Source organism: Paroedura picta, chromosome 4 (assembly GCF_049243985.1).
Source record: "Paroedura picta isolate Pp20150507F chromosome 4, Ppicta_v3.0, whole genome shotgun sequence".
Classification (NCBI taxonomy): Eukaryota; Metazoa; Chordata; class Lepidosauria; order Squamata; family Gekkonidae; genus Paroedura; species Paroedura picta.
This window is the reverse complement of record NC_135372.1, coordinates 112,743,943-112,769,332: the sequence shown is the minus strand read 5'-3', so window position 1 is coordinate 112,769,332 and position 25,390 is coordinate 112,743,943. Positions and strand designations below refer to the sequence as shown.

General features: G+C 41.1%; 1 protein-coding gene across 1 annotated transcript in view; it reads right to left on the bottom strand.

Annotated features, from left to right (window-relative positions):
- Window positions 1-25,390, bottom strand: part of KDM5B (lysine demethylase 5B) — a 64,365-nt gene continuing 38,975 nt past the window's right edge. Inside the window, exons 12-28 of the mRNA XM_077335155.1 lie at window positions 25,168-25,349; window positions 24,743-24,905; window positions 21,893-22,012; window positions 20,334-20,528; window positions 19,512-19,693; window positions 16,823-16,947; window positions 16,438-16,588; window positions 15,186-15,300; window positions 13,327-13,682; window positions 12,263-12,401; window positions 11,740-11,919; window positions 8,034-8,192; window positions 6,483-6,968; window positions 4,015-4,126; window positions 2,573-2,724; window positions 974-1,291; window positions 1-835 (exon numbers count right to left, since the gene is read on the bottom strand). Of these exons, the coding sequence (XP_077191270.1) occupies window positions 698-835; window positions 974-1,291; window positions 2,573-2,724; window positions 4,015-4,126; window positions 6,483-6,968; window positions 8,034-8,192; window positions 11,740-11,919; window positions 12,263-12,401; window positions 13,327-13,682; window positions 15,186-15,300; window positions 16,438-16,588; window positions 16,823-16,947; window positions 19,512-19,693; window positions 20,334-20,528; window positions 21,893-22,012; window positions 24,743-24,905; window positions 25,168-25,349 (3,273 nt within the window). The 3' untranslated portion in view covers window positions 1-697. The remainder of the gene's footprint in view (window positions 836-973; window positions 1,292-2,572; window positions 2,725-4,014; window positions 4,127-6,482; window positions 6,969-8,033; window positions 8,193-11,739; window positions 11,920-12,262; window positions 12,402-13,326; window positions 13,683-15,185; window positions 15,301-16,437; window positions 16,589-16,822; window positions 16,948-19,511; window positions 19,694-20,333; window positions 20,529-21,892; window positions 22,013-24,742; window positions 24,906-25,167; window positions 25,350-25,390) is intronic.

The following is a 25,390-nucleotide window of genomic DNA, read 5'->3' as shown; positions in this document are numbered from 1 at the left end:
TTGAATTTTATAACATAACCAAGGGTTTATTCCACAATATAAACTGCAACATTTGATACAAGCTACCAAAAAAGAAGGAAAAGCCAAAATACAGCTGTGGCCATTACTTTACAGAGCTTTTTTTGTCTCCTACATCACTAGTCCATCAGTGACACTAGAACCTAAACATTTGCTTCCTGTACATCAACCAATGCTAAGAGCACCAACACGCTGTTCAGAATTATAATTCCAGTCACTGAAACCAGACACAAGTTATTGCTCAGATAAATAAATCTAATCTACAAAATCAAAGTGAGGGGAAAAATCTAAAGTTTTCAAAAATGTCAATAGGGATTTCATCAAAAGAGGACTTATGGGAATTCATAGTGCAATGCTTTGCACCTAAACAAAGTTGATTAAGTGTGCTGGTAAATTCCAAAGAGGTAATTTAATGCTGTACATGAAAAGGTGCATGTTGTGTGATGCTTCCGAATTGGCGAAACCTCTGGCTAAGCAGTCAGCATTTCAAACCCCAATAATCACAAACAGCTTAAAGAATAAAAATACAAAAGTTTCAAACTGCTTTAAGTTCAGAAAAATGATCCCATGAGGATAGAAGTAGCACCATTGCAACTTGGCTCTAAAACCAGCCCTGTGGCTTGATGGAGAAAAATCTCTAAGTCTTCTTTTGCAGAGTTCTGAATGCTCTGTAGGCATTTTACTTTTGATATGGAGAGACATTTCCAGTACAGCTCACACAAATGTAGTCTTCTTTTTCGGCCATCTCTGGAGAAACACCCACACACACTTGATGGAACCACTGGTTGCAACAGCCATCACATTGGACCCAATCCACCTGGATACAAAAAGCACAAAAGTCTTCATATGAGGACATGATATGCCACTTTTATGTAATCACTTTCAAGCCTGTGTTGCTACAGATGCTAGCAGTCACAAACGTCATACATCCTGTACAGACGTTTCCTAAACTTACCTCATCACCTTCAGGCTGCAGGCAGTTGACGGCTGGACAAATGGCATCGTCATCCTCGGACTCTTCCTGCTCAGAGAAGGACATATCCGAAAGCAGCAACTGGCTTTCGGTAGAGCGCTGAACGTCGAACAGCCTCTCTCGTTCCAGTTTGCCGGTGCTCAGCTCCCTCAAATGGGTAAGTTTCAGTTTTTTCTTGTTGGGGGTTATTTTTCTGACTCTTGTTCTCATCTCACTGCAGAAATCGCCTCTCTCAAAGCGCCTCTTTAGTTTTCTTTCCATAGAGCAATTTGCATCTCTCTTTCCTCGGCAACAGTCATTCTATAATTAAAATAAGGATGTGAAATATGATGTGGCTAGTTCCTCCACTCCAGTAAACGGATGTTTCCTTCTATACCCTGCAGGCCAAACTCCAGGTTATACAGGAGAGATTCTATGACCTTTTCCACACACTGGAGTTACTCATGATTTTCTTGGGAGTTGGTTGACAAGCACTGGAATTGGTATGGGCAGGGTTCTTCTGCATATCAACCTTCTTGTGCCTTTTTACAGTTGTGCAATCAGTTTATTCTTTTTTACATATGGCTTAAATAATGACAATTTTCAAGAGAGTGTGTTGTTGTCATCAGTGGAGTCACAGGACTGACCCTTATTTTTTTAAGGCTGTAAAATATCATTAAAACATTGCAGTATTGTCATGCTAGTTTAAGCATGCTCTCTGAATCACCAACTAACATACTTTTTAAAAGAAGTCTCTAGCAGAAATATAAGGAGAGAGGCATGTATGTGAGGGAAGGGCATAGAGACTTACTTTAAAAAATGAAAGCTGGGAAATCAGAGATCTGCCTTCAACTAGTATTTCAACACTACAGTATTATATCAATACTAGCTTTAAGGCCGCTGTAGGAAAAATACAGTGGGCACTAGCGGCCGGGCGGCTGGAGGCAGGCCACTGGAGGGGCGGAGAGTAGATGGCGGACGCGCAGGGGCAGAGGCCTATCTGGGAGTTGGTGGCGGCCTCAGCAAGGTCGTGGTGGCAGAGACAGGTAGGGCCGGGAGCGGATGGAGGGAGGAGATTGGAGGAGGCAGGGCATCCACCTGAGCGGGTGATCCTGTGGCAGCGGGGAGGGCCGTGGGCGGCAGCCACTCCTTGTGTTAGCGACTGTAGAAGGGGAGCGGGCCCTTTCTACCTCCACTGTCATTGAGCAGGTCGTGTTGCGGCGGGCCGAGATGCAGCTGCCGGGGGGGGGGGGGGTAGACTCGGACAGCACTGCCCAGATGGCTCTTTCAACTTTATTTAAGAGCCAATGGTTAAGATTTTAGGGCCTTTAAAAAAATGAAATCACTTTCTTGGAAAGCGAGGGGGAGTGACAACAATCATGGGGAAGTGAAAAGGTGAATTCCCAAAATGCCTGCTATTTGCATTACTTACTGGGAACTTGTGATGTTAATGGAAAATAAATTATTCCTTGGAGAGAGACCCTCTACAGTAGCACGTGTCCTGTTGGTGAGATGCTATGGGGATTAAAACAAACCTTTTCACAAAACTTAGCTGAGAAATTGCTCTCTTTATGGGTGGAATTATGATCCCCAAATACCTGCCTTTTCACTTGGTCCTATTGATGACTTCTGTTCAGTCTTTGCAACAGGGTTCTGTTTTGTGAATAAGATCTCATAGAGCTCTTGTATTTCAGGCAGTGAAACTTGTAGCAATTGCGCTTCCATCATCAATTCATTCAGCTCTGCACTAATAGCTTTAATGACAACACAAAAAAATGTATTTTTCCAACAGTGACTCTCTTGTATTTTTAAAATTCTTTTTCCAAAGAAAAATTTGTTCACAAGATCCACCCCCTACCAGATAAATGTACAATACAGAGCTGCAACACAAAAAAGATCTTGTCACTTTATATTTAGAATCTCACTTTTTCTGCACTGTGTTTCCTACAAGATTCTTCAACTCCCCTCCAGCCTTAGCTCTCTATGACATTCTCCATGTAAGGTTACATTTTCAGGAACTTGTTCTTCCCCTCCTCTCTCACCATAGTCCTAAGGGCACATACCCAATAAGGCATGTTTTCCAATAGTCTGGCAAGACAGTGGCTTGTAAGTATGGAATCACGGGCAGTGGGATTAGAAGGCTGCTCTTTGCCTTGCCTAAGCCTGACACCGGAGCACTGAAATTAATCTTCCAAAAGCACTCTGGCAGACTCTTCAGAAATCTGCTCCCAAAGCTCTTGGCGGGGGGTGGTAAGCAAAGGAAAAATATGTTAGTAGCCTTACCACCCTCCATGGGAGCACTGAGGCAAATGCCCTGATAATCTTGCCCGCCTTTTGAAGGCTATGGAAGTATTAATACTTGGTGTGGAGATGAGGTAAAATCAAGCCCAACCCAATACCCAGAGTAAGAGTGCTGGGAACTAACATTCCCACAGGATGCAACAGAAATTTTTAAAAATTCAAGCTGTAGTTTTTGAAATTCTAAAGAGAAATGTGCAGATGATAGTCTCACAGGAGTGACAGTGAATCAAAGCAACATTCAGAGAGCCTGTGTTGTATAGTGGCTAAGAGTGTCAGATTAGATCCAGGTTTAAATCCCCCATTCATGCCATGAAAGCTCACAGGGCCTTGGGCCAGTCAGACTCTCTCAGCCTAACTCAGGGTTGTTATGCGGTAAAATGGAGGAGGGGAGAAGGATTTAAACTGCTTTGAATCCCCACAGGAGAAAAAGTTAGGGTATGAATGAATTAAAAACATAAATTCTCCTCAGCTGGCTTTCAGTTTCCTCTAAGGCCATTACAATTTTTCTTCGGCTGAATGGAAGCAAACATCAAGCTGCTTGCTTCCATTCTACATGTCATCAAGCAAAATGTGGCCTAATTCTGGCTGAGTTTTTGGTTTACAACAAAAACCACATGTCTGAATAACTCTGAGCTCCCTCTGATATGCAGAACCCCTCTCTTTATTGTAGCTGGCCCCACGTTGCTGCTTTGATTATTGACATACAGGTCATATGCTTTATTGTTATAAGAAAAGATACTTACAATGAAGAGGGACACAGTTTTGTCCTGTAGAAAAAGGAGAGTGTAAATGCATGGGTCTGTTATTCCAGTCATGAGGCAAAGAAAAAGAGGTAGCACCAATTGTCTGTGATACCTGTTTAAAGAGAAAAAGTTAAACACAGTTGTCGCTAACACAGTTTGAACTTGAACTTAATGATATTAAAATGTGCCTTTAGTTCAATTATGCATTAAAATGACCTGTTATAATTAAAATTTTACAAAACATATAGGCATATCAATTCTAAAAAATAGGAGTGTTTCATATAATCAGACTGATAGAAAGAACAAGTTGGAGTGGGGAATTAAAAAAATTACAGACCCATCAAATTAATTTCTGTCATGCATAATTTGGTGCAGCATCCAGGCCCATGCCCGGGCAGGGGAGATGGTGCTGGCAGGGAAAGACGCCACTCCAGCCTGGAGACCACAAGGGTTGAGCATCTTCCAGTGGCAGTGGCAAAGCTGGGCCTAGCAGGAAGTGGGTCAACTACAGGGGGAAGGGACTGCTGCTAGTGTGTGGTTTGCCACTCAGGTGCTTTCTAAAAGTCCTATTTAGAGACTGCGATCCCTTTAAATGAGGTTACTTGCTCAACCTTATATAAATCTTCTTATGTGTTGTTAACAGGTTAGACAGAATATGAATCAAGGGTTTAAGAAAAATACCGTTTTCACAATCAAATGGAGTTAGCAGTTGATTTCCCTCTTGGACATGCATCTGCAGACACATGTCTTTATTCTTGCAAAAAGTTTCTTTGAATACCAACATTGTGTTGTATGCATATATGCCTTAGAGATGGATTCATACCAAAAACCTGATTGTAATTTTAATAGATCGTTTAATTTTTTGCCACGTGTTCCACTGAACATGTTGTATATGCTACCATGTGTTCTTATTTATTTATTTATTTATTTATTTATTTATTTATTTATTTATTTATTTATTTATTTATTTATTTATCTATCATACTTCTATACCGCCCTCCCCGGAGGCTCAGGGCAGTTTACATTATAACAGAGAACCTTACATAAAACAGACTTGCTAAAGTCTTGCTCCCTGATTTATATAGAGATGACAGAGCAGGCAGTCCAGGTCCATGAACTTGAACATCATAGATGCATTAGGAATAACAATATTGACATGCCATTACCAGTTCATTTTGTTCAAGCAGGACATACAGAGGAGGATCTGAGATTCTTTATTTTGTTCGTGTTCAAACCTCATAAATACAATCATTCAGATGCTCACAAAATACTCCTCCAAGAGGGAGCAAGACTTTTAAGAACTCAAAGTCTATTTCGTTTTAATAGCCACCTTGAATTAAGGTGTTTTTTGTGATTCATTTACACCTTGGAAAAATACAGTTGTTTGCTATTTCAGATTGTCACTATAATAAGGATGTTTTGATGAGATTCCTGCAACACTTAGTCTTTTTTGTACTTAAGGACTTAGTATACCTTAGGGCAATAACACCGTGATAGTAACAAAAGCTTGAGGGATAAATTGTAGAATAAGCTGCAAATGGTAAGGATGCTTTCTATAAGAAAAATACTTTCTTTAAGATAACCTATAATTTCTTTGAAAAACTCTTGGAATTTATGAAAAGCTTTATTTTTGTATGGTGAGGTGTTTATTGTTAAACTGTTTCAAATGCTTTTTAAGATTATTTTTGATTTGCTATTATATAAAATGTTTTACTTTTTTGTATGTCTTGTACAATTATCAATTGAGAAAAGTCATATTGACAGAAATAATCATCTTGATGATTTATTGTGAACACTTCAAGCAATAAATTGAAGGAAAAGACTTTGGGCAACAACTCCTGCAGAAATTGTTTATTACATTTTAAGCCATTATTTGCATAGGCATTTCTACGAAAAATTTCACCCCTTCCAAGTTGTACACAAACATCACATCTTGATGATGTTAAGCAGGTTGGGTGGGAATCAATTGATAAAACATGGTAGAAATGTGGCCATAAGGAGGTAAATTATTTGTCATACATTCTGGTCATATCCTGTTGTAAAGAAATTCTAGAATGCTATTCACAGAAAAGCAAAATTAATAACAGCAGGCAGAAGTTCTAGAATGCTATTCAAAGGGAAGCAAAATGAATAATAGCAGGTAGAGAGAATAGATTACAATACAAGATTATATAGGAGGCAGCTATTAAGATGGGGGCATAAATTGAATGAAATCCATGACAGAGTTACATAATAGTTTGGAGTGAGATAAGAATGCTCACATTCAAATGTAATCTTGGGCCCATGGCTAGTGATTGCCATATAAGCCTACCCCTGAGAATTATCCAATCCAATCAAGTACATGATTTAGAACAGTAGTGTTGTCCAAGAGGAAGTGAATGTAGACATTGTCAAATGCAAGTGAAGATGCTGAAATGCTAATGAGGTTATGTGAGTTTTATTTAATCAGACAGTAATTGGAATCTTACCTTGCTGGTCTCTTGCAACTGGCCTGCCATGGTTTGCCATCTGCTGTACAGTATCCCTGAGCCTGCTTTGTCTTGTGTAAGTTTTATACTCCCTGAGGATAGCATTTGTTGTGCTCTGTGTTGCCAGTTCACGGTTCTCTCTATCATATAGCGTAGAGCATCTCCCTCAGGCAGTCTCACCCGAATACGTTGCAAGGAGGCCAGTAAAGGCAGAATCTTTTCTAAAGGAGGTTTTTCTGATCTGTGGCAGTGCGGACACAGCCACACCTGAGGTTCCTGCAAAGTGCTGGGCACTGAAACACAGCTGGTATGAAAAATCCCTCTGCAAAGTTCACACTGTATCATAGGTGCTGCTGGCTCTCTCTGGCATAGGCAAACTTTGATCTCAACATCCTGAGGGTTGCAGAAGAGTTTTTCTTCATTTGCTGCTCTCAGAGAGTTCAATGCTTCCATCTCCTTTAAACGAGCTTCACCAAGAGTGGCCATCTGGAAACAAATCACAACATGGATACTATCAAAAGAAAAGTGCCTTTTATCAAAGTGCCTTTTAACTTCTTAAACACAGATGGCAATTTTTAGAACTTTTATTACTTTATTACACAAAAACACAAGACCATACATTAAATATAACAAGGGGGAAAAAACAAAAAGTAGTCCCCCAATTCCTATTTATAAGGAACATACCGTTAAAAAATTTACCACATGCAGCTCTAATCATGCTATATCCAATTATATATATACACTGGCACAGCCTTGAAGCTTAGAATTCATATTACTGAACATAAAAGCAACTTTCATCTCAAAAAACATGAGCTCCTCTATGCACAGGCCAGAATGCCCGATGTGGCGGCGACAGGGCTTCAGGGAAAATCCCCAATTATGCCCGACGTCGCCACCATCCGAGGTGATGTCGCCGCCACCCAAGCCGTCGGAAGGCCCGCGCGCCCAGGAAACTCTGCCCTCATGTATAATCGGGGGATGGCAGGGCTTTTGGCCCTGGCGCAATGGCACGGCGGCAGCTCGGCGTAGCTGCCGCCATGCATAATTGTTCTATGACACCTAACCTAGTGAATGGATGACATTATTTACACTCTAATTTTTGCTTACAAGTGGCCTAGTAAGATCTTAACCTCTATAAATATTCAGTCCCCTTAAATACTGTCTCCAAAAGACTTTGCCTATCTATTGCAATGCTATGGAATTAGCACCTATGTATAGCTGTCACTCAAATGCTAGCAAACTTCCTGCACACTGCAGGGCACTATTAACTCCCTTTGTATTAATGTTGAATTCATATTTCGTTACAGTAATTTTTGGTGTTGAACTCATTTTCAAGTGAGTTGTTTTTCATTTAATTGGTATACATCATATCCTAATAACTGATTTGTGTCAATTGGTTTTTACTATAGACAAAAAAAAATACTGATTACCTCTATGTCTGAAATTATGCATGTGAGGGAAGCACTGTGAAAGAATAAGTGAAGTCTAAATAAAGCAAGCTTCACCCAATGATCCTTTTATTTCCCAAACTACTTCTACAAGAATACATACCGCAGCAGCAGTCTCCTTACTCTCAGATAAAGCCCTTTCTAGGTCATTTAAACTCTCCAGTTTTGTGCTCTTCTTTTTGCCATTTGGCACTGGCTCTTTTAATTTCTTCAGTTTTCTTTTAAATCCTAATGTTCCAGTATCACACCTGGGACACAGCACCTAATGTGAAAAGATTAAAAGAACAGTAATTCTGGTATAGAGCATAAATCCATATATTTTCCTCTTTATAAAGTGGTATCTAAAAGACAGTGTAGAAAAATAGTAATTCATCTGATTCCGATATGATTTTGCCTACAGAAAATGAGCTGGAACCTACAGGCAGTAAGTGAAAGGTGCACTTAGTTACAAAATATCCCTATTCACCCTTCCCCCAGCAGCCTCCTAAGACTTCTGAAAAGCTAACATTCAGAGTCATAGGATCCTGTGGACAAAATGCCATCAGGTATGAGGTTGGCAGTAAAGTGGGGAATTGGACAACATAACTCCCACTTTCTTTTTACACTTACCGATCTTTAATCAATGGAAAGACTGCTGGCTAAAGACAAAGGAGGGATGTGGCTGTCTATTCCTCTTCTCACAAGAATCCTTCCCTATGTTATATCACCCGCCTCCCCCACAATATGGCTCTTATGGTTTCAAAAACATCAGCTTTCTGGACATCTCAGAAAGAGGCAGATGAAAAAGATTCATATCTGTAAGGGCTTCATAGGATCCAACCTGTTACCAATACCCTCCCAACAAAACAAATATGCTGGAAGTAAGCTCCATGAATGAGAACAAACGGAGTTATAAATGTGCTGAGAAGCATAATCTGTTCATGCAAACTTTACATTTTCTGAAGGTTGTGAAGCTCAAATGAAAGAACCAAATCTAAAGCTATGGATCTTTCAGACAATGACTTCAATAAAAATGCTAGTATTTTCAAGGATATGCCATTTAGAAGAAGAGTTGGTTTTTACATGCCAGTTTTATCTACCAGAAGGAGTCTCAACGTGGCTTACAATCACCTTCCCTTTCCTCTCCCCACAACAGATTTCCTGTGAGGTAGGTGAGGCTGAGAGAGCCCTAATATTATTGCTCGATTGATCAGAACAGTTCTATCTAGTCTGTGATGAGCCCAAGGTCATCCAGCTGGCTGCATGTGGAGGAACAGGGAATTAAACCCGGCTTGCCAGATTAGAAGCTGCTGCTTCTCAATGACTACATCAAGCTGGCTTTCAAAGAAGAGGGATATAAATAAACAAATATTTAGAATAGTTAAACTTTTGTTTACAATAATCAAACACTCATTTCCATATAGGTTCAGATTGCAAGCCATGCCAATAGAGATTACTTGCTGTTGTGTGTGCTGAAGTTCATCATTATTGCCTATCTCAATGGTGTATTATCATATAATTCGTTACTGTATAATATAAATGAATGGCCACATTTAACATTACTTCATAATTATATTTTAGAGATAATTATTAGCCCACACTTTCTTTAAAGCTATAGTTTTCTTTCTAGGTTGCGGTACTGGACCAGGATCCAAAGTACTTAGATGTGCCTATGGGATTTCTTCCTACTTTCCCCCTTCATACAGCAGATTCTGATGCTACAGAACAGTGGTCCCCAACCTTTTTGAGGCTGGGGACCGGCGGCAGCAGGGAGGGCAAGTGCCTGGCTGCGCATGCCGCGCGGCCCTGCTTCCCTCTCCCCCCACCTCCCACAGTAAGAAGCTTGCCGGGCCACAAGCTTGCGGCCTGGGAAGTTTTTTACTGCGGAGGGGGGGGCGGGGAGAGGGAGCTGCGGCCCGGTGCCGCCCGGTGGTTGGGGACCACTACTGTAGAACATATTGCTTTTGTAATTCCTCTCAGCTTAAAAAAAAGAAGAAAAAAGGTTGCCCTGAAAAGGTTGGCTGCTTTTTAAGAAACAAAAGAGCCTCCTTGGGTGTGTACAGCTATTTATAGAAATCTTCAGATCTAGCACACTCTTTAGGAACCCAGAGAACTCCCCCCTTTTGTTTGCTACTGTTTTGATAGTTTCTATTTTCAATGCTTGTTTCCTTTTTCCACTTTATTTTAAATATATATTTTAGTTTTGACAGCTAAAAGAAGGCTCTCCATAAGGCACTTCTGAGTGCCATGGCTCCCACTGATATTTGCTGTGGTATCCACCTGGAGGAATGTCCAAATTAGATGGTTAACAGGGAAATGAGGGGGCCAGGGCAGGAGGGACAGCAGCTCCCCAATCAACTAGGCTAAGGGAAGAGGCAGGATCCAGGGCAAAGCACAGGGTGTGTCTCAGTGACCTGTTTGATGGTGGTGATTGTTTTACTCTCTGCTCAACATCTTTCTCCCTCCCTGGCACTGGCCAGGGTTCAACAAAAAGCTAAGCAGTTCTCCTCAAGTTTGGTCAGGCAATAAAGCAGAGAAATGCTTAACTTTAGAGGAAAGGGGGAGAGAGACAGAAGGGGGAGACTATGAGGCAGGTAGTAAAACACTGCACTTACCATCCTCTCTTCTCTCCAGCAACCAACCAAATGTTGCACTTCTGATTTCCTTACTATCTTAGCTTTAGGAGAAGTGCTTCGTTCCCTTTGGCTGGTGTGCCCTGGCTGTAGGAGTGCCCCCCAAGTCAAGTTAAGTCAGTAAGTTTATTCAGTCATTTGACCCATATAAATGATACTTATGTAAGGACTAAGAGCAGTACAATTGTATAAATAAAAATGAGTAAAATTAAAATATTACAAATTGATACAGAACTATTAAGTGCAATCATTGAGAAGAAAATAAAATGTTAACTGCAAAAACAGATCAAATTGTTCACTCCAAGTTGCAAGAAATGGGCGGTATAGGAATCTAAATAAATAAAATAAATATTAGATGCCTTGCTAACTATGGAGGCACAGGTCAAGAAGGTAGCTAGCCAGGCATTTTTTCATCTTTGCCAGGCTCAGCTACTAGCGCCCTACCTTTCATCTGAACATATAGCCACGGTGATCCATGTAATGGTCACTTCCAGAATTGATTTCTGTAACTCGCTTTACACAGGCCTGCCCTTGACCCTGACCTGGAAATTACAGCTGGTATGGAATGTGGCTTGGAGGGCCCATATTCAGCCAGCGCTGAGGCAGCTGCATTAGCTACTAGCTGTAGCCCAGAACAGGTTCAAGGTCTTGGTGTTGACTTTTAAGGCCCTTTGCAGTCTGGGACTCACATATTTGAGGGACCGCCTCATGCCCTACATCCCTGGCAGGTCTTTACACTCAGCAGATTCCTACTTTTTGACTATTCCTGGCACTAGGGAGGCTCACCTGGCCTCAACCAGGGCCAGGGCCTTTTCGGTCCTGGTCCATACCTGGTGGAATGAGCTCCCAGAGGAGTTGCGGGCCCTCAGAGAGCTTTCTGCTTTTCGGAGGGCCTGCAAAATGGAGCTCTTCCACCAGGTTTATGGTTGGGACCAGTGCTAGAGCCAATGTTATGATCCCCCCCCCCCCCAGCTGGAGCGATTACATCTGGCTCCCATGTTACCTCTGTATGTTCTATGGAAAGTATAAGATTTTTGCCATCTTGAATCACTGTAATTATTATGGGGGTTTCAATGGGATTTTATGTATTTTACTGTATGACTGAATTTTTATGTAACACGCCACAAGACGGTTCCGGGAACAGCGGGCTAAAAATCAAATCAATAAATTAATTAATAAATATTGTAGACTGCTCACCTCCAGAAGAGTGTAAGATGAGTTCTCAGTCAAAAAGGTATTGGCTGCACATTCTTTCCAGGCTTGAACTTCAGCAATTAAGGATTCTAGCCTTGGCAGATATTCCAGATGTACTGGAATAGAGCGACTTCTTGATACAAGTTCCACTAGTGTATCTAGCACAGGCACACGCCCACCAGCCTAACAGTCCATAGATATTAAAAATGTACAGATCAATAAAGATAAAATCACATTTAAGATACACCACAAACAAAGCAAACAATTTATGCTGTTCAGGAGGGAGCATTTTGACTACACATGTAGAGTCAGTACTACAGCAATAATTAATATTCATTTTTAAGTTACTTCAAAAGTGCTTCAGTGAAAAAAAAGCTAATAATAGATTAAAAATAACAAGATTCTTCCACACGGCATGTCTGAGATGCCTGTTATTTAACTGAACAATCCATTGCATACAGAAACAAATGAAGTCATACTGATAACAAACTTGAACCGTCATTGACCAATGGCTTTCTTTTCCTACCTGCAGACCTTCCACTTCCTGTAGCCAATCTTTGGCCTTTTTCACAGCCTCTTTCAGAGCAATACCATTTGGAAGATAAGCAGGAATTTCCTCTATCTCCTTCACTGCTGCTTCAAGACTGCTTAATGACTGTCGTGGTCTTTAAATAAATTAAACATACAACAAGAAATGTAGTATATTTGGGAATTAATGTGAAAATATTTCTAAAACAATTGCAGTAGCTTAGGACACAGTGCATCAATATGAGCTATTATTAGACCAAATGATAAAATAGAAATGCATTTATGGTAAGCATCTAGAAAAGCAATCATCTCTTTCAGATGATTCTTATATACTCTAATGTATAATTATATGAAATGGGCTGGATCTGGTATCTGCCATGATGACATACTGGAGCTCTCACAGTTGTCACTGACCCCACTCATGAGGCAGGCCACACCCTGGACCTTATATTCGGCACAGGGCTGAAAGAAGACAGCGGCAAGCACCATTCCATGGTCAGAAAACTATGCCTTGAATGCCTGACAATTCCCCCCCCCCCGCCATCTCAATTGGGTACCAAGCAAATTTTAGCTCACCCAAGGAGACTCATGGATCCAAATGGATTCCTGAATGCTCTGAGGGACCCAACGCCTCCCAGTGCTTCTCTAAATGAGCTAGTCAGCAACTGGCACAATTGTATGCTGGCTGCCACTGATGAGATGCCCTCCAACACCCTCTCTGTTCCCATCCAAAACAGGCCCCTTGGTACACAGAAGAGCTCCATGAGAAGAAACAGAAGCTGAGACAGCTAGAGCAAGTTTGGAGGAAAACCCATGACAAAGTGGTGAGAACATTTTATAGGTCATTTATGAGGACCAATGAGATGGCAATGAAATCAGCAAAACATGACTTTTACTCAACTTCCATTGAATCCATGACCTTGCGCCCAGCACAACTGTTTAGGGTAGTTCACACTGTAGTATATGTCTTCTTTTCACTTTATTTTGTGTACGTTTTTTATGAAAAGAACTCAAAACAATGAACAGTAAATTGCAACTTTGAAAAAAAAATTTAGCTTTTACCTGGACTTTATCAGAGTTCGTGCCTTGTCATCCCAGTGTTCAGATACTGTTAAGAGCTCTTGCAGCCTAGCCATGGACTTCTCAACTGCAGGATGAGGAGCTAGTCCTACACCAGAGTCTATGAGTCTTCTCATATCATCCAGAGTAAGAGAATTTTGGTCCAAGAAAATTTGATGTACATCTTCTAGCCAACGTGCTTGTTCTAGGCGCACTCGCAAGTCACTGAGCTGGGGAAGATCAACATCAAAGTCAAAACTGACATCCAAGAGTTCTTGTAGCTCTGAAGCACTGGGAATTTCTTCAGACAGAAGTTTTTGGCTATATTTCTGGAATTCTTCCACACGATTAAGAAGATCCTGAAAATACAAAAGAAACATTTTTTGTGTGTGTGAGAACTCTCACCTCCAAAGTTCTATTTTAGTCACAAGCAAGCAGCCACTTAGGACCCATTCTGACATTATAGCAAACTGCTACCTATTTACAATGGTCACAAACTCATCTTAATTTGAGGTAAACTATCTAGTAAGTAAGACAGTAAATGATGTCAAATTATTTAAGATTAAGAAAAAATAAGGTGTAATAAAATAAAACCTCTAAGAGAATTTCTCCAGAATGTGATCTGTGGCAATTTGAGTTAAACATAGTTAACTTTATGTACACTAGGAACAAAAAAAATCCTAACATGAAATATATATACTGGTGGGATCTGAACTGGCTAAGACTGAGAAGGAAAAGATCTTGGGATTGTAAGGAATAGCTTGCTGAAAATATTAATCCAGCAAACAGCGGCAGTAAAAAAAAAATTCTAGGTTGGGGATGATTAGGAAAGGGATGCAAATAAAACAGAAGAGCTGGAAAAAGTATACAAAAGGACAACCAAAATGATTAAGGAATTGAATCAGCTTTCCTTTAAGGAATGATTAAAGCATCTCTGCTTTGAAATTTAGAGAAAGACAACTAACAGGTATATAAAGTGATACATATTAGAAAAATTGGATAAAGAAAGCTTCTTCCTCCCCCATATACTAGAGGCAGCAAATTCAGAACAGAAAAAAAGGGAAGAACTTATTTATGTAGCAAGAAACTACATTATAGAATTCATTGCATGCAGTAATGGTCAGTAGAATAAATGGCTTTAACAGAGAAATTAAACAGATTATTAGATGATAAGGCACATCAATAGTTATTAGCCATAGTGCCTAAAGGAAACTTTCACAGTACAACTCTAAACATCAGTGCAAGGAGGCAACAACAGATTAAGGCCTCTGTGTCCTATTTTTCAGTTACCAGAGCAAACTGGTTGGCCACTGGATGAAACTGGATGCACCACTGGTCTGATCCAACAGCGCTCTTATCTTCTCCCTCTGCAAACACAAGGGAGATGAGCTTTTCCGCTTTCAGAAAAGTCCAAATAGGATGTCCAAAACTATCAGCCTGGACTAACTGCAATTCATTTCTTCCTCACAAGGCAAAATTCTGAACCTGGATTTAACCACGTCACAGTGGGAGGAGGTTTACAAATTGAATGACTGAATGAATGAGGCTCCTGTTCTTAGGAGTTGTTGACTGAACTGGAGTTTGATTGAAGGTATCTGAAACAACAAAACTGGCAGTTGCTCTATATTTCACCCTTTTGGTTGCATACAATGAACACAGTTTTAAACTGTATAAAAATCCCATTAGTACATTTCAGCTACCAATAAAAATTAAAAATACGCTTTTATTCATATACTTTTAAAATTTAACAGCAAATACCTCATGTATGCCCAAATTTCTGACTAGTACCTTGATACCAAAAAGGATATCTTAGAATTTATCACCTGAAAAATATTATTCACTTTATCTCTAAGAGCTGTTACCTTCAGTAATGATGTTTGGCTGAGGACACATGGCAAAGCATAGAGCTGCCTAACAAACAACTGGAGTTCATTCACAGTCAGCTGATTTTGGGATTTTCCTCCTCCAGATCGATATCTACAATTACACAGACATTTTCACATTCTTTGACTTTTAATATCTGTGTGATCTCAGAAAACAGGGAATATTCATGATTGGATTGATACTTTTCTACTTTCTGTACTTAAGCCATTGTTGTTGTTGTTGTTAGGTGCGAAGTCGTGTCCGACCCATCGCGACCCCATGGACAATGATCCTCCAGGCCTTCCTGTCCTCTACCATTCCCCGGAGTCCATTTAAGTTCACACCCACTGCTTCAGTGACTCCATCCAGCCACCTCATTCTCTGTCTTCCCCTTCTTCTTTTGCCCTCAATCGCTTCCAGCATTAGGCTCTTCTCCAGGGAGTCCTTCCTTCTCATTCCCCATTCTATTGTCTTCTTCTATACTTAAGCCATATAACCATTTAAATGGATTTTACGGTATTAGATGGAATAAGATGAAGTACCATGAGAAATCATAATGGGTTAACAACTTGAAAATACCACCCTTTAAAATCTCTAATATCACTCCACCTTCTCTTTTTACCCCTCACACTCAGCTGCTCTACACATCCCAGCCCTTTTGGAGCAAATTTAGCTCTCAGCAAGTTGGGTTTCTTTCCCTCTTTTGATTAATTTAACATAATTCTCTACACACCTATGGCATCTCTTGAGTGCATAGAGCCACTGGCATGGTTTGTGGATGGCCCATTGTGCAATCTTGTCATCCACACAGAGCCATCGAGTTTAGTGATTTAATCCTTTTGGCACTCAAATAAGGCTTAGCAGTGTTAAAAAGCATACTTGTATAACATAACTTTAGCCTCAATCTGAACATAGGTAACACTGTTCACAATGTTTTCAAATCATGGACTAGATTCTGAATCTCACTCTCACAAGTGGTGGGGAAGAGGGAAAATGTTGCGTTCCCACTGCAGAGTCAGATACTGCAACCCATGGTGTTACAAAGGAGCTTTCTAGGAACCCCAGGAGTGTGTTGTAGCAGGAAGGATAAGGCAAAAATATCACTTCTATGACCATTCAATCCCTTATGTTGAAATTTTGGATTAAACATTATTTTTTAAAGGTTTCAAGGATTAACTATAAATTCAGATGTGTATTATTTCTAGATGTACTCTACAGCAGTTCAAAAAATCAGCCACAAAATAGCCTTACCTAGTTTGCCTCTTGCCATTAAGAAGTTGCTGTGCAACTGATGCACATTTTTCTGCATCCTGAGTAACTAAACGGAGGTGTCGTAGTAGATCATTGTCTGGGAACTTCCTTGTTTCTGATTCTTCAATTAAAGCCTTGAAACTCATGAGACCTTTGGAAGATAACAAATGATTATTAATATTTTAACTGATTCATTTTAGTCTGCATTTTTATTATTTACTATTTAATTGAATGTTAATATAAATTTGTCAGTTTTGGCTGCAGTCCTTTACATATTTAGTCTGAAGCCCATTAAGCCAAGAATTGCTTCTGAAAGAACGTAAATAAAATGAGGCTATCAATTTCATTCTCTTTACTGCTACAAAACATAATGAAAGATATGTACCTTTTTTATTACTAACTTTTGCCTCCAGAGCTTCATTAACATTAGAAGCCCATTCATTATAAGATTCTGCCCGCAACTTAAGTGCATTCATCATTGGATAAAGTTCATCTAGTGTATAACGATATCTGGAAGTAGTACAGAATTTAAACAATTTTACTGACATTTCAAGTTCAGACATATTTTATCATGCACAAGGAACATTCCTGTATTATTCAGAGAAGTCAAGCTGAAACTAGATATTATGTAGCTTCAAAAGGAAGAATCCAAAATCTCCTGAGCCCTTTCCTCTACAACAGTTGTTCCCAAATTTTTACAGGCTGCTTCCCCCTTGGTTCCCAAGCCACATCCCTAGTGCTACCTCCCACACATGCAAACACACCTCTTTCCAGGTGTTAGGTCTACTATGAATTCAAAACACACTATTATTGCCTACATTTCTTTTTTTTGTTGTTGTACAGTGGCAATATTTTAGTCTGGAAAAAAATATATAAGTTCTTTGTAAAACTTATTTGTAGAAAGCAGTTTAGATCCTCAATGGAGAGAAAGACAGGGAAAGAAAAAAAGAGAGAAGCAAGCAATGGAGAATCTCTTGGCCAGGATCAAGCAGGAGAAGGCTTTTTCCAGCCTCCAAAGATCGAGTCTTTGGAGTAAGAGTTGCCAACCTGGAGTTTAGAAATTCCTGGAGATCTGAGGTGAAGCCTGGGAAGGATAGAGTCTGAGGAAGGAAGGAGCTCAGCAGGAATATTATCCCAATCACACTTCCTTCTGATGCGCTCATGTTTTTCAGGAAACTTGGCCCTGGTCAGCACTGGGATGAAAAACCACGAAAGTTGTCCAGGGTTGCTACTGCCTAGGGGCAGGCAATAGCAAGTCACAGTGGAAGTCTCTTACTAGGAAAAAGCAGATGCAGCAGGAAGAGAGACTGCTGCTCCCCTTCCGTCCACCTGGATCCTTCCACTGCCCCCAGGAGTGACATGTTGTCTATTTTGGGAGCCCCTATTCTATAACATCTGACAAACAAAGATGCATGATCTGATGTCCTTGTCTTTCATCTCTCTCATCTTACTCATTGGCAAACAAAAAAAATATAACAATGGCAAAGTAACTTGCACACAATCATGTTAAGTCACATCAGGCTTTAGTAGCAGTGTATGAAGAATTGCTCCAGTTCAACAACACTAAAATAAATGGCCTTAGACTGAAGTACTCCATTGTAACTGCTGTTCAGGAAGAATTACAAAAATTATTGATTTATATTTAAACACTGCATTTGTGTATAATTCAGGAAGTTAAACGCAAGTCCATATCCAGAAAAGTTTTATTGGGGGGAGGAGGAAATTAGTACATGGTTGATCAGTCATTATTATTTATTTTCTCTGCTTTATTTCAACATAGTTTTACAATCTCCCTCCCTTTTGCAGGCTTTTATAAAAGCATAGACTCTTCAGCCCTGCTGCTAATTCTGTTCTAGTCAACTGCACAGAGAATTTATATTTGTAAGATTTATGACAGGATTCACACATTTTTACCTCAATTCCTTCCCTTATCACACAGAGAATTTACACTTCAAAGACTTGTGACAGATGTCACACCACCCTTGAATGCTGATTGGTGGGGCATGACACATGATCGATATGGCCCTTTGTGCCACTGTGGCTACAGATTTTGTTAAGACTAATATGTTCTGTTGAAAGGCAGCTTGAGACTTTGCACATCAGCAGAGTCAGTCAAAAATCTCTTTAAGATTGCCTTCTACCCTTTCCTTTCAAGTAGAAGAATAGTTCTTGCTCAGAACTTTATACGTAATATCAAATTCTTGTGGTTGCATACAAAAATAAACATGTGCCTTGTCTGTGCAACAAAGAATATTTCTCATGCGTGCTGTGACTGGAGGTCGAGCGGTACACACCTCTTGCCTTGACCTTACCCTACTCTGTTTTGCCATTTCTCTAGATATTCCCTAATGATTATCTTGCCATGAAAACTTGCACCTAGATACCTCGATCTTATACATGCCAGGGATTACTGATTTCCATTGGTATACACTACAGCCCCTCATCACCACTCCACAGCAGGGTGCATACAGCAGCACTAAATTATGACATACGCAAGGCTGTATGCTTAAGCTATACAGTAGTACAGAGCATATAACAGCATAAAGTTTAACTGCAACCACCATCATCATGTAAAAAAATTCCCCTCCCAAACCTACATTGTGGCAAACAAAGATAGTATGCACACATTTTCTAAAAGTCTGATATATTTCTATCATATTTAGCACTATGACAATCGGGATGCTATAAGAAATACATGAACGCTTCAAATTACTACGAGAAAATATACCTGTACTATTAGCCACAGAATTTGTGATTTCTAAGCATATATTTGTTTTCAAGCCAACTGACATTAATAAGAAAAGGAGTAAACAGTGGAAAGAGACTAGAAAGACACTAACTCCTAGCAAAACCTAAACATTCAGGGAAGGTGTGTGGAGTTATTTTCCAAACAGCCAATTCTCTGCAGTCCCCCATCCCCAAGAATGTATTGACAGATATGAAGGTAGCAAACAAAACTAATAGTTTAGGCCTCTAATACACCTTCTCTAATGGATTTAGGAAATAGACTTCTGTCTGACATGATTCAGAATCTGAAGAGCAGCAGAAATATAGGACTGGAAACAATAGCTTACCCCATTTTATATTTATATGGGGCACACGTACAGAGGTCTTCCACATGATACAGGCATACCAACAGGCCAGGGTTACATGAACAGGAGACAGCAGACATGTAGCAAGTGGTTTTACATTTTATGCACTGTCGTTCATCATCTGGCAATACTTCTAAATACGTTCTCTCTGAATCAGTAACCCCCTGTAATAAAGCACACATACATTCCACAGAAGATTAAATAAAAAACATTCCATAGATTTAAGTAGGTTCCAGTTATGATATAAAGCATCATACACAGGAAGTTAGACACACACAAGCTCCATACAAATAAGATTTTAACTGCACCTATCAAGCAGATTAAGGTATCAGGAAAATGACTGCTTGAAGATTAATGCCTAAATCAATAAATTATAACACCTACTTGTAAAAGAGCTTTTGACTGTAGTGATGGTAGCCAGATATTACTTAAGCTCTTCTTCAGATTAAATAATATTGAGGCAACTAAAAAGTAGAAATAGCGCTACACAGCTTGGATCCAGAGGAACATCTCTGCAGGCAGAGGGGATTTCTATTAGTGGAATGGGACTTCCTTACATCCCCCTCCTCTTGCAGTCACAAATGCCCCCAGAAATGCTACCCTTGGAGAACAGTGACACCCAGGAACCAGAGCAGGGGAGGGGGTTCATCTCCCCCTTCCATTAGTAAAAGTTTTCCATAGGAGACAACCCTTACATCTCTGTGCTGGCTTGCATCACAAAACATTTCAAATACACAGGTGTTCTTTAACTGGTTGCTTTAACATGGAATAATGAAACCATCAATCAAATGTCAGACAACATACCAGCTTACACACAGCCTCTCGTAAAGCTTTTTCATCTTCAATCATAATAGCCATGTCTTTCTCAACAGTAGAAGCTACCACCACATCAAGAGTCTCTGCCTTGGCAGCCATTCTACATATCATCTCATCATGGGAAAATACACAATAGCGGTTTAACAAGCGATAATGTTCCACGCACTGGCGACCCAATGGCAACTAGAAGAAAAATGACAGCAACTGACGTTTTCGTTGGAGAACAAAGTTACATATTCTTACAAATGGAGGAAGTCTGCACAATTACTTTGTTTGGTGAACACCACCTACTTGAATGATTGGATGGGAGGAAAGATAATAAACCTAACTACTACTGCTTGTTCTCTGACCCAACACAAAATCAATCAAAAAGATGTATTTATAGGAATACAAGGAGTATCAAACAAATTTTGATACTTTAGCACAGTGGCCCCCAACCTTTTTATCACTGGGGACCGGTCAACGCTTGACAATTTTACTGAGGCCCGGGGGGTAGTCTACTCTCCTCTTGACCACTGGCCTAATGCTCTCTGACTCTGGTCACTATGGTAATGTTTAAATATCCCTTCAAAATAAGATACAGAGAGGGGGGGGGGGGGTTGGGGACCGCTGATCTAAACAACAATAAAACCTGTCTATCAGGCAAGGAAGAGAAGACTGAGGATCACCTGAGAGCCCAAAAGCACCACTGGAAAAGAACAAGAGCCCACTGAAAGACTGGCCAGATTTGTGGCAAGGGAGGAGCTTTTATGAGTCACTGCTCACTTCTTCAAGGGACTTGCAAAAAGCTCCTCGCCTGCCACAAATTTACCCTCGGGCTGCTAGGCGGCTTCACTCCCTGCCCCAGCCTCTGCGTTCCGCCAAGCAGGAGTAGAAGCGCAGCTCTGTTGCCAGCCGGCTGTCCGGCTGCACGGCCGACCCACCTTCCTGGAGGCTCCTTCCTGCCTTCCCCACCGGGGCTTCCAGCCAATGCCGCCTGCTCAGCATGGGTGCCCAGTGGCGGCAAAGGAGAGCATGCCCTAGGAGCCGGAGCCCACTGGGCAGGGCAAAGCCGGGGCGGGGCAGGGCAGACCCGGGGGGGGGGGAAATGTTGTGAGACGAGAAAAGTCTCCTGGACCCTCCCTGCGAGGTGGGCAGCTCTTAAAAGGGCAGCCCTCAAGGCAGCAGCCGGGGAGGAGAACAAGGAGGAGCCACAGCCCGGTACCAACTGATCAACAGACTGGTACTGGTCCCCGAACTGTGGGTTGGTGACCGCTGCTTTAGCGTTTAAAAAGGGCACCAAGAACTCTGAAAACTGACTGCATATTCTTAAATCAAATCTAACAAATACTAATATTGTGGTTTTGGTTCCTGAACAGATTAAGAGAACAGCATAAAAGATTACCAAACATGCTGTACCCCTATCAAGCATAATTCTAAATATTTTCCCAGTTAACTATCAAAAATAATTTCTAAAAACAAAAGAACACCCCAAATAGTAGGAGCTACTGTAAGTATTTCAGATTCCATTTTCCAACAAAATGTCTTTAACATGATTTCCAACATACCCAGTCAACTGTGCAGAAGTTAACAGCTTCAGCAAAATTGAAACCCTGATTAAAGCCACTGTGATAAGCTCTTGGAAATGTAATCACAAATTCACCAGCACACTGGTTGGTTCGGTAAATCTAGTACAAATGAAACAAAGAAAAAAACATGGTGAATTATACGATTTTCTGCTTATAAATAAAACCCTACGAGATTGGAGCAAGAGTCAATCTTTTCCACAATGGCCAAGTATGTGCCTCTCGGAAGCCCATAACCATGTCATGAAAAATAAGTCTTCACCCGTTCTGTGTGCTCAGTACCTGGTATTCAGAGGTATGCTCATTCATATATTTAGCTACTTTTAGTTCTATCCTTAATGGATTAGTCTAATCCATTTTTAAAAGCCATCTAAGGAATTGACCACCACCACTTTTAAGCTAGTTAGGAAGAAATTATAACTGTATGCAATCAAGGATGCACTACTATGCAATCAATGGATGCTGGCATCTGGCTGGCCTTAATGCACCAAATTCCAAATGACATGACAGAATGTTCTTAAAGTGGGAGAGGCCCAATGGGCACAGCTTTGTATCCAGGATACAAGCTGCTACCCAGCAATAGCAAGCCATTTGTACAGCATTCTAGGGCCTGCAAGACAGAGCTCTTCCGGCAGGCCTTTAGTTGGAGCCAAAGTTAACATATACCAAGTTAACATCTACCAGGCCCCACCCATTCATATCCATCTAATTCATCTGTACAAGAAGTCTCAGACCATAACCTGACTTCTAAGAGAACACCAACAGACATTCTGTCTATGAATCGTTGCTGCTGATATTCTTACTCTGTGGTATTAATTACTTTAAAATAACTTGAAATTTAACTTTTATCATATTTTAATTATTGTATTGCATTGTGTTTCTATATATGATTGTACACTGCCCTGAGACAGTCCAGTGGGACAGCAGCATAAAAATCAAATGAATGACCTGATGAATAATCCCAAATCCACCTCCTCTGCTGGTCATGGAGAACAGGAATGACCCTGGGAGATTCTCAGGCTCATGAATAACTCAGAAAGAACAATGTTCATATTCATGGCACATCACCATTACTTTTTATGTCTATACTGGAAGTTACAGTTTATTCTCTCAATTAAAAATGAAATCAGTGCCTTATTATAATCCCAATGTAGAGATCAAATAATCTACATAGTTTGAAGTCCAGACACAAGGTGCTACAGTTTGCCACAGAATTAGAAATTATTTCTGAGCTGTACACAAGTATACAACAGTATGCAAAACCCAAGAATCTCACAGGCTCTTTCATATGACAGATGTGGCTTGCCATTATGCATGATGATTCCTATACTGAAAGTGTTCCACTAGAAAGAAAACCAATTCAGATCATACCAAGAAGCTTCACAGGAATGAGATTTTGCATCTTATTTGAAACATTTTATATTAATATTTTCATTCTAGTGAATGTTTCCTACCTGCATTCTTTCACAGAAATCATTCCAAAGAGCTCCTGCTTAGTTTAAAAGATTAAATCAGAACTGGTTCAAGATTACATGATTTCCACCTGGTAATTATGATCTGCAAGCCATGTTCAATAGAGGGATCTGCAATCCTCTACCATTATATTAGAGTAGAAAGAAAGCCCATTTGTAAAAATGGGCAATAAGGAGAAGTTTGGGAAGGTTGCGTGGCGGCACTCGGGAGGGGTGGGTGGAGAGCGGAGTGTGGGGCCGGGCCGGTGTGGCGTCGGGCAGTGGGAGTCGAGTGGGCAGTTAGGGTTGGGGGGAGAGGGAGGGGTAGGCACAGGAGAACGACGCATGCCCGCATGTGTGGTTTGGCGGCCTGGGGTGGGCGGGGGTAGGGTGGGGGAGCTGAGCGACGCATGCGCGGGACGGCACACATGCGTGGCTCAATCTGTTGGTGTTGGGCCAGCCTCGCGGTTGGCGCGGCCTGGGGCGTCGTCGAAGCGGCTGGGAGCAAGGCGTGGGAGAACGGATGGGTCAGCGATGCGGCAAGTAGGGGTGCGTCGGAGGGTGGGTGGGTGTGTTGGGGGGAAAGGATCGTGTGTGCGGGGGGGTTGAGGGTGTAGGGTGGGAAGCGCGGTGGAGTCGGCGTGGCTTGTTGGGGGGTGGGTGTTTGCACAGGCGGGGTCGAAGGAGGTATGGGGCGGGATAGGGGTGTAGCAGCGGTGGGGGGTTGACCTGGGTCGGTGGGGGACAGCGGCAGGGTTCTGGAGGCCGGCGGCGGTGGCGTGGTCATCGGTGGAAGGGCAAGCGGGAGGCATGGGATTGGCTTGCGGCTTCGCGGGGCAGTTGGGAGGGCGTGCGGCTGGAAAGGAGTAGGGTCCCTGCTCCTTTCCCCGTATGGAGGCGCAAGTCCATGACGGGCAAGCAGGCGTGCTTTGCACGCCTCACCATTGCCTGCTTAGGCCAGGAGTGACAGTCGGAGGGGTGAATCGCCCTGCTGAGTTTTTATCACGGACAGCGCCTGCCCTAACTTCTCCCAACTTGCCCTTAGGTTTTTATTTTTAACTGCGGAGCGGTTTACAGATATCTAACAATATGATTTCAAGAGTACTAATCATGGTTGTTTAAAAAAATCTATATGCCACATCTCTAGAGGCTTGCTCAAGGAGTTCACTATGTAAAATATAATAAACTAATTTAACAAGCCATTAAAACTGAGAATGGTTCTGCTTATTTTTCAGCATAACCTTTACTGGCACTGGACTTTACATCAAACTTGGGAGTCTTTTTTTGTAATCGAAGGAAGCTAATATTGTATGTATAAATGGTACAGGTAATGCCAAAGCACCAGAAAAAGGAGGGAAGGGGCAGGAGATCAATGACATACAGGCACACCATGAGACATTAATGTATTGGGATTCATAATTGTAACCAGCTGGTGTAAAAGATCTGGCTGAGATTCAAATAGCTCAGGAGCCAGCTTCTTCATCACATCTTCCAATTGCTCGGCTGCATAGCCTGGGGCTCCATACCATGTTTTAGGCTCTCCCCTGCAAACAGATTAAAACAGATAAAGCTGAGTAAATAAGACAAAAGATTTTTAAAAGATAACACTCAGTAAATAAGTAACTGTTTTGAGGTTTTTCAGTTTGTAACTCTTTTATCACAGACAGGCTAAGACACCAGCATATTGATAGGAAACATGATTTCATCTAGAACAAAGTTTCAGTTCTGCTGCTTCAGACCAACATGGTTACCCGTTTGAATATAATTTCATCTGCTCATTTCTTGCTTGGTTCCCTATAAACTTACCAATGCAGATAGTTAATCGAATAGCTCCAGTGATCCTCAATATGCCAGCAGAATGAAGAAAAGCACATTCCTACATACAGCCAGGGCAACTTCATTCCACATATATCAGCAGTTATGTGAGCAAGGACAGACTGCTCCATCACAGGCATATTGTTCAAATTCCAGCCACTATCAAGATACTCCTAAATGAAAAACAGAAAGTGAAACACACAGGTTTAAGACG